Source organism: Caloenas nicobarica, chromosome 2, assembly GCF_036013445.1.
Source record: "Caloenas nicobarica isolate bCalNic1 chromosome 2, bCalNic1.hap1, whole genome shotgun sequence".
Lineage (NCBI taxonomy): Eukaryota > Metazoa > Chordata > Aves > Columbiformes > Columbidae > Caloenas > Caloenas nicobarica.
The window spans coordinates 163,952,007-163,966,779 of NC_088246.1; the positions used below are offsets into that span (position 1 = coordinate 163,952,007).

A 14,773-nucleotide genomic window follows, 5' to 3' on the forward strand; every position below is an offset into this window, starting at 1 on the left:
TAGCCAAACCTTCAAATTGCAGCATCAAGACCTGTGCCTGGGCTGGGTTGGAGCAGGGAAGAGCAGAGCACCGGCAAACAAGAGGTTAATTTCGGGGACCAAACTTTTCCATCATCCCCCCCAAAATGCTCTGGGTGATGATTTATGCTTGTTGGAGCACTGGGCCTCCCCCAAAGAGGGTCCCAGATGGTTGGATAAAGCCAAAACACCACGAAGTGTCACCTCTAGGAGGTGACCTCATTGCAGGATGAGTCCAGGCACATCCCACGGACCAGGGTGGACGGTGTGAAGTCCTCCTTGATTTCAACCACAACGTTGGACGTGTCCTTCTGCAGAGTTTCTCCTGTTTTCTCTCCCTGGAGAGCATGGAGAGGTGGTTCCGAGGTTCTACCTACCAGCCTGAGGGGTGGGCAGGAGCGTGGTGGCCACTTGGGTGAGGAGAAGACAATAAGATGAAGGAGGATGCGAAAAGGAGAAGGTTTCCCAGAAAAAAAAGGCCCTCCATCTTGCTGAGCGATGATGTTTAGTTGGATAAATCCTCTCTTGCTTGGGATTACAGGAGGTGGAGAAGGTCAGGAGGTGGAGAAGGTCATGGAGAAGATGGAGAGAATCCACCACACAACTTGCTCACGTTCTTGCAAAAACCCAACGTTGGCTACTTGGACATTACACATTCCAAACGATGACGCCCAACGTGGAGATGAGACCACGGGCACCTTCCAGCAGCCTTGAAAGCCCAAAGGAGAAGGTTTTGAGGCAGGATGGGTGAGGGACCTCAAGCAGCATTTGACGACGAGGAGTCACCAAGAGCTTTTCTTTCGCTTTGAAACTTGGGCAAACAAACTCGCTCGGCATCGGAGGCGCCGTGGCAGTGATACATCGCTTTCGAGTTAATTTATGTAAAATAAAGAGGGCTCGTTTAGCACCTTTCCACCCTTAATATAACACCCATACATCAGCAGCCACCACGGGCTGGGCTATTAGTCACCGGCGACGCGACAAATTCGGCTTCGGGGAACGGCAACACTGAACAAACACCCATCACACCCCACTCGGATTCCAAGAACCCTCTGAATTTTCCAGCTGACCCCCTTTCTGCATCGATCCAGATGTTTTTTCCAGCTTGGAATTTCCAAATCTCAGCCCGGCCGCTGGAATTAGGGGTTAAAAATTGGCATTTTCCTCCTTTCCCGCCTCGTGACTGTGGCCTCGGTCCGACAACAACGGTGGAAACAGCTCCATTTCCCCCCCGAGGAAACTTCATTAACTAATATCCAGGCAGCGTTGCGAAACCCACGCTTTGCAATTCAAAGCAAATATAATTATAGAAGTGGAAATATAGATTTTTTTTTTTCTAAGAGGATAAAAAAAAAAAAAAAAGGTGATTTTTTTAAATCAACCGTAATTAGCTTCCTGACTCCGGTATGGGGTTGTACGGAGCCAAGATGCTTTTAGAGCATCCACGCTTGATTTTGAAGGTATTAATGAAAAAATGGAAGAGGGTAATAATGAAATAAACCCAAAATAGGTTGTAAAAGGACTAAACCGGTCCAGTTTCTCACCTCGGATAGAGGGAGATGCTGCTCCTGGAAGGGACGGAGCAGCAGATGCTTCATCCTGGGGAGCGGAGAATGAAATTCGGGGGCGGACCTGGAGAAAAAGGGGGTGTCACTTAAGCCACCCCAGCAAAGGAAAATATATTTTCCGCTTTTTGTGCATGGGAGATCCTGCAAATGGCGCGATCCATCTTGGGTCACGTCTCGCGCGTCTTCGCTCTGTTCCCCTCCCGTTTCTTCTCTGCATTTCAGCAGCCGAACAATCCATCTTCCAGCAACCAGGTATATAATTTCTAGTTAGCAAAAGCCCAGCTTAAAACCAGAAAAAAATAAAACATCTCCCTTTTTTTTTTTTTCATTACAATGATTGAACTGCTTCCAAAGGAGAAGAACCGGGGCTGGATCACGAGCTCTCCGTCGAAAAACCGAGCGGCTTTTGCTGAGCTTGTCAACCTCGCCGGAGAATTAGGATTTCCAGCGCTCTTCCTCCTGATGAAAATCAACATTTATTTTGCCTAAACCTAAGAAAGTGTCAGGCAGACGGAGAAACTTGCCACTCTCGGCGAGAGGAAGGAAGGGAAAAGAGGGAAATGTAATAGAAATATATTATCAAGTCCGAGGAGTGGACAGTGCAGTAAATCACGCTTCAGGTGGCACCATTATATTTTTCAATAACACCTGGTTTTCCCCCAGACGCTGCCGAGCCCGATGGCTCCATCTGCACTTGAAAGTTAAAATAAAATTCGTTTCATCCAGATGCTGATAGAAGGGGGATTTAAAAGGATTTAAAGGTAGGGAATCCCCTCAGATGGGGGGATAAAAGGACATGGGTCTGGTTCTTGTCCCCAAATCCTCTCCCTTCCCACCGCTCCGCATCTCTGAGGATTTAAAAATTGCTTTTTTTCCCCAAAACTGCGAGGGTTGAATGCAACTGGAGATGCCCCATGTCAATACGGAAGATGCCCAAGCCCCAAAACCAGGGGATGTACAAAAGGACGGCTCATTTCCAAACTCCACCATCCAGCTATAAAAAGTTTTCCTGGAGGGAAAAAACAGTTATTTTGATATTTTTCCTTCCTGACCAACTTCCAGACCGATGGGATGTTTGGTCTCCATCGCTCTCCCGATGCTGCCAGGGGGGATTTTATCCTCTCCTGCATCCAGCTGGCCTCAGGGAAGCAGCTTTGCAGCCGTCCCTGTGTAAAATGGCCTAAAATTAAAAATAATAATCCCATTTCCCAAAGGAAAACAGGCTAACGAGGTGGCTGCAATTAGCAGGAGTTTTAACAGTTGGATAGCCAATGTTCTGGTTATTAACACAACAAAAATTTCCACCCGGTGGCTCGGAGCACCGAGATGCGTCCCAGCATCTCCCCGACGGATTCTCGATGTTTAACACCGCAAGGAGAAATCCCCCAAAATCCCCAAACTCACTTTTTTTTTTCCCCATTCCCAAAGGAAAAATAACCCTTAACCCCTTCCCAGCCACTTCAGGGGAGCCCAGAGGTCGAATCTTCGTTAAAAATGGCTTTTTTTTTCACAGCAAAAGCGCTCGGCTGAGTCACCTCCCAGAGAAACTTGGGCTGGGAGATGCCTTTTTTAAAAAATAAATTAAAATAAGAATAATTTTTTAATCAAGCCCAAGAACAAAAGGCGGGATGGAACAAAGGCTAAACCCCAGAATTTTTCCACAAATCATTCTTCACATGTAAAAAGCAGCCGGGGGATGATGGATCTGGCACTAAATCCACCTGGTGAGACAATGTGCACCAAAACCTCACCCAGCTGCTGTTTCACCCAAAGCTTCTGTCCCTCAGGGGAGGGAAACAGCAAGGCTGGGATGTCAGGAGAAGCTTTGTCCACAAGGAAAAATGCTCAGATGTTTTCTTCCTTCCTAATCAGGACATTTGAAGGGGGAATGTGCTGGAGGAGATGTTCCACCACCACCTGGCAGTGTCCATCTCCTGCCACATTTGTAGAGCAGGACATCTCTGCTAGGATGTCCTTTCCATGTCTCTTCTCCTTAATTCCTTCTTTTTTTGGAGGAAAAAAAGCCACCAGAAAACCAGCCATGAGCTGCAATGGTGGGAGAAGGTCTTCACTGGGTTGAGGGCATGGCAGAGATTCTTTGTGGTCGGGTGGCTTGGTCACTTGACCATGAAGACGTAGGGTGAAGACCACATGTGGTCTTTACTGGTGAGCTGGAGCTTATAGAATCATTTTGGTTGGAAGAGACCCTCAAGGACATCGAGTCCAACCGTTAACCCAACACTGGCACTAAACCACGTCCCTAAGAACCTCATCTACCATCATCGTGAACCTCATCTATCTCATCAGGACCATTATCCAGAAGACAGGATTTCACTGTCTTGGAGAGCTCTTTTATCTCCAATTTTCGGGTCACTAAATAACTCAGGGAAGAGACAACAAGGCTGCCCAGTGGCGACGGTTTGAAGGAGATGGGTTTTCAGAAATCCTCAGCCAAGTCTAAAACCTCTGGTCTCCAGACCTGTCATCACAGGTGGATGAGACCCCAAAAAATGGGTGAAAAATTAATATGGATGCAGCAGATTTCAGTCCTGACAAAGGAATGAGACTTGACAGGTCTGAAAGCCACCTGCAAATCATGACGAAAGAGGATTGGAAATGTGCAGGTAGCTTGGTCCAGGCAGAAAGCAAATCTTCAACCAACTTTTGTGGGGTAAGAAATGATGATTCCAAGTCAGAGCGAGAGCCCAGTTACAAAAATTCAAAGCACTCATTTGGTTTACTGGAAGTTTCAACTAAATTGGCCAATTTGCAATATGGAAATTAAATGGCAGTGAAGTTTCTGACTTTTGGACCTTCTCAGAACCACCAAGACATGAGGAGATCCAACCCTAACCTTCAGAAACACCCGTGTTATCTGCAGCACCCTAAAGCCTGATGGTACCTTCAAGCTTGATGGTGTCCTGCAGGATCAGGGCTTTTGTAGGGGATGGAGAAGGAGGGGGTGGAGGAAACAGAGGGATGGAGAGATGAAGACAAGGGTCACCAAATCTAAGTCACTGCTGCAGAGGAATGGGCAAGGTCCACCAAGGAGTCCCCCTGGTGAGGTCCACCAGCCCAAGTACCAGCCCATGCCTCTGGGATGGGAAGGAAGAACCATGACCAAGAAGAAGATGTTTGAAACTAATATCCAGGGTGGATGTGAACAACCTAAACCTCCCCCACTGCAGGGGCCCCCACCAAAAAGCACCCAAATCCATAAGAACCTGCTGACTCAGGAAAAGATGCACTTGCTAATGACCCAAGCAGATCCGGCCCGTTAACAGGAAACTAATTAGCCTGGTATGTGTTGCCCTGCTCCAGGGATAGGTGCAGCCCACTACCTGCAGCTCCATAGATATTTGCATTGAAAAAAGCAATTCTAGTAGAGATTTATTAATTCAGTTATGAAAGGGTTTGGATGCTCATTAATTAAACTCTCACTGCACGCCCGACAGAGCATGAGTCAGTCGGGGGCTGGTGAGGGCAGCACCCATTTACAGTGGGATCATAGAATCATTTTGATTGGAAAAGCCCCTCAAGATCATCGAGTCCAACCGTTAACCCACCCCTGGCACTGCCCCATGTCCCCGAGAACCTCATCTCTGGTCTGTCCAACCCCTCCAGGGATGGTGACTCCAGCACTGCCCTGGGCAGCCTGTTCCAATGCCCCACAGCCCTTTGGGGAAGAAATTGTTCCCAACATCCAACCTCAACCTCCCCTGGTGCAACTTGAGGCCGTTTCCTCTGGTCCTGGCGCTTGTTCCTGGGGAGCAGAGCCCGACCCCCCTGGCTCCAAGCTCCTTTCAGGCAGGTCAGAGATCAGAAGGTCTCCCCTCAGCTCCTGTTCTCCAGCTGAACCCCCAGCTCCCTCAGCCGCTCCCATCACACTTGTGCTCCAGCCCCTCACCAGCTCCGTTCCCTTCTCTCAACTCGCTCCTACACCTCAAGGTCTTCCTTGGCGTGAGGTGCCCAAAACTGACCCCAGGATTCGAGGTTTGGCCTCAGCAGTGCCCGGTCCAGGGGATGGTCTCTGCCCTGGTCCTGCTGGCCACACTGATGGTGCTACAAGCCAAAATGCTGGTGGCCTTCTTGGCCACCTGGGCACACGTTGGTTCACATTTAGCCACTGCTGACCAACACCACCAGGTCCTTTTCCACCGGGCAGCTTTCCATCCACTCTTCCCCGAGCCTGTAAAGGGGATGCTGCTCTGGTGGAGACCCCTTGGGACCCTCAGCACAGCCAAGGGGGACCGGCCGCATCCACCTGAAGAGTCGGAAGCACCAGTTTTCTCTTAAATTCCAGGAGATGGGGTTGGTTGGTCCAAGATCCAGCACCAAGGGGTTGCCCATCCCCACAATCTCATGCCCCGTCGGAGGCATCTCGGAGGCATCTCTCAAGCACGGGGTGGAGAAGGGGAGGAGATCTGCATTTCCAAAGTTATTCCTCCAGCAGTGAAAGCGGTAAACAAACCCAGAAGCGTTTGCACCTCCACGAATTCTTCCAAAACCAAAGCGTTTTTGAGTGTGCTCAGCGGAGCCGTTAAAAAAGACTGTAGCGAGCATCTTCCATTAACGTTACGACCGTGAAATATGACAATAAAATGATAGCCGTATGGTCGCAAATTTGCAGCCCGCCGAGTTGCTAGGGGTTTATCGTCACTCAAACGTGCAGAGAGCTGTAAAATGTTTACAGAAAGGGTCGTTTGCAGCTATAAAATCCTCTTTTCTCTCCTAAACAAGGCTGAGTGGAGCCATTTACAAACCCCTGAATGTTCATCGGGGGAGAGGGGAACATCTGTTCTCTCCAGGAGTTTTCAGTGATCTTCTCGAACAAATTAACTAAAATGGGTGCTTTCTAATTAAATTAGCACTCGATTGGAATGGTTTGCATTGGTGCGCTTGCTTACAATTAGCGCGGGGAGGCCAGTTAGGCTCCAGCGCAGGCTATTTAACTGGAAGGTGAAATATGGAAAAGCCCATTACCTGGAAACGGGTGTCGGAGGGGTAGGGGAGCCCGTGTTCCCTCCGGCTCTACCCTCTTGGATGGAGAACACAAGGAGGATGAGATGCCACCAAGCCCACGCTGGACAGCCAGAACGCTTGGCTGGAAGCGATTTGACCTCCCCGTGTCGCACGGACGGGCTTTTCAGAGGATGCTCAGAAAGCACCGGTGCCCTCAAATTACCCCTCCAATCTCAAATTACAACCTCTTGCAGGTTGGGAACCCTTCCTACGGGAGGACAGCAGCGGGCTCAACATCACGCCTGTAAATCACATCAACCCTTTCCAGTCCCCTCTTTCTACATCCCAAGGCTGCAACCCCCACCCAGACCCCCCAAGTTGATGCTGTTGCCCACGCTGGTCCTTAAAGGTCATCTCCAAACTCTCCCTCTCCATCCCTCCCGCACGCGGCGCCGCTGTTTTTCTTCATTCCTCCTGCACTTACCAGTATTAAAAGGGCATTTTCTCAAATGGTGACCGTTTAACCAAGCAATTCAGATCACTCCGTAATAATAACCTGTCCTCCTCCTTATTTACAACCCCAACAATTCGCGTGTCACCTTCAAGCTTTACAAGCAGAAACTCAATATTATCCCTGGCACGATGGTGGCAGCGGGGAAGGCGCAGAACCCCAAAGCCCATCGGCTTCGCAAGGTCTCATCCTGACCTCGGCTCAGCTCAGAACAAGAATTCAAGCTCATAAGCACCAGTCTTGGTGATTTTTGGCCACCATAGAATCATTTTGGTTGGAAAAGACCCTCAACATCATCGAGTCCAACCATTAACCCAACACTGGCACTAAATCATCTCCCTAAGAACCTCATCTCCCTATCCGTTCCACCCCTCCAGAGATGGTGACTCCACCACTGCCCTGAGCAGCCTGTTCCAATGCTTGACAACCTTTTCCGTGAAGAAATTTTTCCTAATTTCCAATCTAAACCTCCCCTAGCAGCATCCACAGCCCCATCCTGCGCCCTCTCAGGATGACGGTTCATTAGCGGCCGGGGTTTCCTTTCTCCCATTAGGTCATTGGGGTCTCCAGCTGCTGCTGTGGCCCCCGAGCCCCTTTGTTTGTGTGTGTTGAGACAAGACTTTAATTACCGAGCACACCTCAGCATCGGATATGAGCACTGAAGAGCATTCTCATGCCCGGATTCATCATGCACGATCACCGCGTCCCCTTGGCAAGGAAATGGCTTCATCATCAGATGATTTTACAACCAACTGCAATTCCTGCCCGATTTTTCTTTCCTATCCTCCAGCATCTGCTTTCCCGATGCCACGTGGTCCCTGGGCAAAGGAGCACAGAGGGATGTGTGTCCCAACCCCATACCTGCCAGCTCCCCACAACCTTCCTCCCAACATCTTTGGACTGAACCAGCTCCTCCTACTCATCCTCCCACCCAAAACACCTGGAAATCATCCTCCCCAGCATGTGCAAACCAGAATTAAGAGGAAAGAGATGCCTGCACGGCCAGGACGATGCCTCTGCCCTCTCGACCAAGTTACTCCAGGCTGCCAAGCGCAATCCAAGGCATTTCGACAGCTTTCTTGTCCGTGGATTAATTGCTTCATCTTCATTGCAGTGATAAAAAAACCCCAATTAAGTCGCTGCTTTGGGAACACTTCCCCGGCCCCGCCACTGAGATCAAAAGGGAGTTGAACTGGGGCCAAGGAGAAGGAAGGAGGCAGGCACACGGGGGGAAGAAATCCCAGGAAAGGGGAGCCGAGCACTTCACCCCGCGTCACGCAGAGGAGCTTTCCCAGCCAGAAGGGTCCCTCGCCGTCTCCACCGCACCGCGGTTCGACAGCGCAATCACTCGCCCGTGACTCGGAGAATATGTTGCTAATCCTGGGAATTTTCTTCCCGACACTGTTAAGGCATCTCAGCCCTCCCAGGCTCGAAGCACTTTGCGATTGAGCCAGGCAAAGCCTTGTAGATCCTCAGTACCCGCTTACGGATGATGGTGCAAATGTCCCAGCGTGGCTTTTGGCGCTGGATTCATCCCTTCTCCAGCGGCATCCTGCTCCGGCTGCACGCTCGGTTGGAGCAGGCACGGGACTGAAGATGGATTGGGATGCTCCAGCATCCCAAGTGGGGATTTCATCCTTACTGCCAAGAAATACTTGTATTTCTGAGCAAGATGCCATCCCCTTTTCTGCGATTCTGCTCAGGAGATGCAGCTGCTGCACATCCCTTCAGCGAAGGCTGGGAGATGAAAATGAAAACGTGAAACATCGTCCGGCTAAAAATCTCCCACCGAGCACTGGGAAGGACCAGGCACAATCTGTGCCTTTCCATCTCCATCACCTCTGCTCCTGTGGACGCATCCTTGATGTGCCCCAAAGTCCCATCCCTTCCCGCAGAGCTGCTGGTGATTAAAGGATTTTCCCATGTGGGAGCTGATATAGGAGAGAAGGAACCAAGGAAAATGTTGGAGAAGCAGAAATGCAGCTTATCTCCAACACAAGCCACTTTGCAGAGAAACGAAGATGTTTCTTCTCATCCTTTCAACAATTTTGCCCTGTTGCTTTGTTTTGTTTTGGTTTGGTTTTTTTCCCCCACAGTCAGTTCAGTTTCAAACAGTTGAAACATTTCCCTGAACTTTTCCAAAAGTCAAAAAAACATGTTAAGGCAGAAGCTGTTTGCTCTCGTGTGTTGGAGTTTCTAAGAAGTTTTGCTCATCCTAAAACTGCATTTTCCAGAAATTTTACTGATTTCCGAAGCCTCTTCCTCCACTTTTTAATAAAAGAGCAAAGTAGATGATCTCATTAACACAGCTCTTCCTTTGAACTTGCCATCTGCAAACATCCCATCCCATTTCCCACCAGGAATGTTTTTATTTCAAATCTTTGAAGCTATTTCACATCTAGATGGATGGTCCAGAAATGGTCCAGAGGTCCTTCTGTGTGTCTATCATTGGTAATTTATAGGATAAGGAAGAAGGAGCTGATGACAAAAGATGGGGACAAAATCCTACTACGTGGTTTCAGGAGCAAAACCAGGGGCTCATGTCCTCGCGTGATGCAAATCCCAGTTGCCATCCCAGTTAGAGCTCCCAGTTTAACTGGTTTGGTGACTCACATGAAACACCAATCCCACCAAAACCCAACGGGGGAATAACTCTCCTGCTCTGTGAATCGGAACAGCTCAGAGCATGTGTGAGCAAAGCCAGAGCGAGTGCTTCTTACCTTGTGCATCCTCTGATTCGTCCTCGTCTTTCTCCTCCTTGCAGCCCTGGTCACCGGGAGAGGATGAGGACTGGAGGGAGATGAAGGACGGCAGCTTTCGCAGCCAACTGGTCGGTGAGGTGTTCTCCTTTTTCCAAAACTTCACCTCTTGCTTTGTGCTGGATGGTCCGGGCATTTCCCCATCATCGTGGAGCTGAGCTGGATCATTCCTGCAGGAGGCACGTGGGAAAAAAAATAAAGAAAAATAAACTTATCTCACTTGGCAACGCTGGGAATGGCATCAGGTGGGATGGAAGAGGCTGGGGTGAAACAATAGAGCTGCACACAGAGGATCTCCAGGCTTCATCTCTGGCTGCCCCCTATCTCCAATTTCCCAGGACCCAGCTCGGATTCAGCCAGAATTTCTCACTCCCCATCTGGATTCTTTGCCCTGCGCTTCCCTGCAGCTCTCGGATGCTCACAGAGATGCTGGACTCCAGGTGTCGGCTGGGCAGATGGAGCGGAGGAGAAGAGGAGACAGAGAGAACGGGGAGCAGGGACGGCTCGGAGATGCCTCCGCTGGTCTTGGCTCAGCCCCAGCCCTGCCGCCCTCCTCCGAGCCCAACGAGCCCAACTAACGTGACACTACAGCTGGTTCCACAGCTCCAAGACGGTGCCAATAAAGGAAAAAAAAAACCCTCCCGAGCAGCTTCCAAGCTCAGACATGCTCCCTTCCCCATGGAGGATGCCAGGAGCTGGTCCCGGGACCATAGGAAGGTCCCTCCCCATCACCCAGCTCATCCTTCCTTACCTAAAAAGAGCAAGGAGTTATTTTACACCTCGTTCACACCGGGGACGTGAGCTGCATGTCATTCCAAGGCTCTTGTGTCACCCGAGATAAGTTCGGAGAGCCCGCTGAGTGCTCGTCCTCCTCTGCTACCTTACAAGGCAGGGCCAAGCATACAAGCCAATATTTTCTCCTCCCGCTAACCAGGATTTTTAGATTTTGGCTTCTAAAGCCTGATTTCAATTTGGTTTCAATTTTAATTACGCTGGGATATAGTTGTTTTGCAGGCAGGGCTTGGATACGAGGGCAGATGTGCCAAGCTCAAGAAAATCTGTCTCCCTTTGGGGATGAGGACCAACGTGTCCCTCAGCCTGCACCCAAAAGCACCATCTTGGCCCCGAGAGAGCTCAGAGACCTTCCAAGGATTAACCAAGAAACCAGCCCAGCATCAAAAGGCTTTACAAAGCCTTTTGTATCTCCTTGTCCATCTCCATTTCTTCAGGCAGTGAGTCCAGTCCTGATGACAAGTCTCTCAACACCATGCCGAGGGCTCAGCGCTGCTCTCCACCACGGATTTGGGGAAGACAGAGCAAGAGGGACGGTGATTTCCAGTTTCTCACAGAGCTATGGATAATCTGTACCTATTTTTGGTGGTAGACTCTCCATCAGGGCTCCACCATGCATCTCCCAGCAGGAAGATCTACAAAAGCCTCGGAGATACCTGGAGGTGACAAAGCCCACGGTGATAAATTTCTAAGGGTGTGAATCTAAAAATCCTGGTTAGTAGGACACATTGGGTAGAAAGATGTGAACTATCCCCTCTTTCCTCTCCATCAGCTCTGCCTGGAGACTTCTCTCTCAAACAAGGACCCTGCCCAACCCTATTGCTCATGGTGGCTCTATCAAGAAGGCACCACAGTGACCTACATCAGCAACATCTTAAAATAAACCACCGCACCAACGGATACACATCTGGAAGATGAAACATCCAGAGTAGGCTGGGAAGAAAATGGTTTAAAAGCAGCAAAATTGAGTTTCTTCTGCACTTTCCTACCTGCCCGTTTCCTCCCCGAGTCGTCTCCACTTGGCGGGGGGATCACTGTGGTCCCCATCTTCAGCCTCTCTTGGGTGACGCTTCTTCTGGGGGTGCAGCAGCTTGCACCGGGCACCTCTGGGGCAGGAACCTTTCTTGGCAAAGTCAGGGCAAACCAGCGTGTGCTTCTTCTTGCACTGTGAGGGAAAAAAAATAGAGAAATGTTGGGAGAGGCAGCGAAAGCCCCACAGGTAGAAGAGGTTCCCAGAGCTGGGCTCCTTCAGGTGGCACCAACACATTGCTGAAGGAAGAGAAGGATGCGTTGGTGCTTCCTCCTCTGTATCAAAATATGATTCCACACAAAAACACTTATTAAAAAACAATATCATCCTCTGAGAGATGCTACACACTCACTGACAGCTTTCCAAGTGTCTGATTTTATCGACCCAAACCACCGAAGTCTTACTAGTAATGATCTACTCCCAAGGCGGTGATGGTGGAACGTCCCAAAGAGGTCAACTGAAGAAGCTGGTTTTGGAGAGGACACGGGGATTTCTTGTCCCAGACACAATTGGGACTTGCGGAGGAGAAGGGAAGAGCAGGAACGAAGTATGTTCCATTTAGGACTTATTTTTGGATCACTGCTTGGACCACCCTCCTGATGAAGGTGGCCCAGGGCTGGAGCTCAACCACTTTTTGGCAGCAGGAAAGGCAGGTAGGGCAAAGAAGACACCTTTGGGTGTGATTTCTTTCTGGGTGGTTGGGAACATTGGCCAGGGGAAGGGAGAAGCTTCTCTCTTACCTCCAACTGTTCCCAACATCATAACAGCAATACCCAGGGATCCAGAGCTCATCCCAGCATATCCCAAGGGATGTGAGGTGGGAGCAGGTCCCAGAGCTCTGCTCAGCCCCGTGATGCCCCGGATGGACCCACTCCCACCCAGGATGCTCCCTCCCATCCCATCCAGCTTGGCACTTGACAGGAGCACAGGCGTGTACCATGTCATAGAATCATAGAAAATTTTTGGTTGGAAAAGACCCTCAGGATCATCGAGTCCAACCATTAATGCAAACCTGGCACTAAACCATGCTCCTGAGAACCTCATCTCTGCGTCTGTTCAACCCCTCCAGGGATGGTGACTCCACCACTGCCCTGGGCAGCCTGTTCCAATGCCCCACAGCCCTTTGGGGAAGAAATTGTTCCCCAGATCCAACCTCAACCTCCCCTGGCGCAACTTGAGGCCGTTTCCTCTGCTCCTGGTGCTTGTTCCTGGGGAGCAGAGCCCGACCCCCCCTGGCTCCAAGCTCCTTTCAGGCAGGTCAGAGATCAGAAGGTTTCCCCTCAGCTCCTGTTCTGCAGCTGAACCCCCAGCTCCCTCAGCCGCTCCCATCACCCTTGTGCTCCAGCCCCTTCCCCAGCTCCGTTCCCTTCTCTCAACTCACTCCAGCACCTCAAGGGCTTTCTTGGCGCGAGGTGCCCAAAACTGACCCCAGGATTTGAGGTGCATCCTCAGCAGTGCCCAGTACATGCACCCATGGCAAGACACAACCCAACACATGGCACAACGAAGCGTTAACACCACCAAGACTCATCCCTCTCTTCACCTTCTCCGCGAGCAAAGACGTAGCCTTGCTTCTTCCCTACGTGAGCCCTTCCATGCTTGGGCACCCATGCTGCAAACCTCCTTGCACAGATGCTCAAATTTTGCACGGGTTTGGCCAAAAACAAGACAAATCCACAGGAAGAGAAGCACAATGAGGGTTTTAGCATGATCGTTCTTGCCTGTTTATAAAAACGCATCTTCCCAACGACACGGGATGTAGCTGAGCTCCTGCCCTTTTAATGCGATTTGACTTTGGGGGCACGGGAGCAGCTCTCGTGGTGACCTTTGGGATGAAGCGGCAGCCCGCTGAGCCGTGGGACCTCTCTCCTCGAAAGGGCGGAAGGGTTCGGCAGCTCCACTGCCCGGGGCCGATCGCTGAAGTCGACAATGGAGCAAAGAGCTTGGCGGATGGAGTTTGGGGATGGCGTTGAGCAGCAGGAGGGCTGGGGATCCAGATGGACACAGGGACACTGGCTCAACAGGGGGGATAGTGCAGTGAAAGTACCACTTTTCAACTGAAAATTCATTAAAAGACCCACAACATCCATTTAATTTTCCTATAAGAAGCTTCTATATGAAATCACTCCCTTTTTCAGCTCCGAGATCATCTGCATGGACAAGACCTGCAAACTCCTCGGGTTTATCTTCTCATTCCTCTTTTCCCCACGTGCTTTGCCCAAAGCCATTCTCTGTCCGGATGAACAGTGATGGATGACGATGCCCATACAGAAATTACACGGCTCCAGTGGTGAGGGATGGGCAGAACTGTTGAGCCCAAAGGGACAAGGGAATCACAAGGGAAGTAGAGCAAAACCTCAGGATTTCATGTTTCAAACAACATCGGGCAGCAAAACAAGGAGGGATGGACTCTCAAGGTGTCTGATCACCTTTCTGATTGGCATCAAGGTGAAATAATTCCCGTATCGTCTTTATAGCCGGGGACAGATCCAGCTCAATGGCATGGATCTCACATGATGACAAGTTGGCCTGATGGTACATCAGATCTACTCCACATTGGAAGGTTCCTAGTCCACCACCACCTCCAGATCTCCATCCATGCGATGATGGTGACACCTTGCAAACCTCCTATTAATTACAAACCCACCTGAAGTCGATTACTGCTAATTATCAGCAGGGTGGCAGCTCTTCAGAGCCTATGCCCAGGGATGGGAGATCCGCTCCTGTGTAGCGGTTCCCAGCGCAAAATGGACTTGGGAAGGAGAAGAGCAGGAAAAAAGAGCTCTGGACTCAAAAAGCTGCATGGATGCATCACCCTCCCAGCCGGTGGTGATGCTGCTATGCTGAGAAATGACACTATTTTGAGGGAAAAACTGAGAAATGCAGCACCTGAGGGACAGGTTAGAAATCCCTGCCAAGGGACGGTGCTATGGTCCCGGTACAGAACTCCAAGTCCATCACTGTCCCAGCCCACGTTTATTGGCTCCACAGCAAAAAAGATACTTAATAAAGAAAACAAACCATGTCCGACTAATCCCAGGGCCGTGTCCTCGGCTCATGTTTCTAATGGGTTTTCCACGCCGCTCCCAAGTGCTCAGTTCTTCTTCCGTAACGCCCCGTCTATCACCGCTGT

At 50.3% G+C, this 14,773-nt stretch overlaps 1 protein-coding gene across 1 annotated transcript in view; it reads right to left on the reverse strand.

Annotated features, from left to right (window-relative positions):
• ZC3H3 (zinc finger CCCH-type containing 3) overlaps positions 1–14,773 on the reverse strand; it is a 179,786-nt gene that overhangs the window by 2,180 nt on the left and 162,833 nt on the right. The window contains exons 10-11 of the mRNA XM_065628505.1: positions 11,600–11,775; positions 9,780–9,988 (exon numbers count right to left, since the gene is read on the reverse strand). Coding sequence (XP_065484577.1) covers positions 9,780–9,988; positions 11,600–11,775 — 385 coding nt within the window. The remainder of the gene's footprint in view (positions 1–9,779; positions 9,989–11,599; positions 11,776–14,773) is intronic.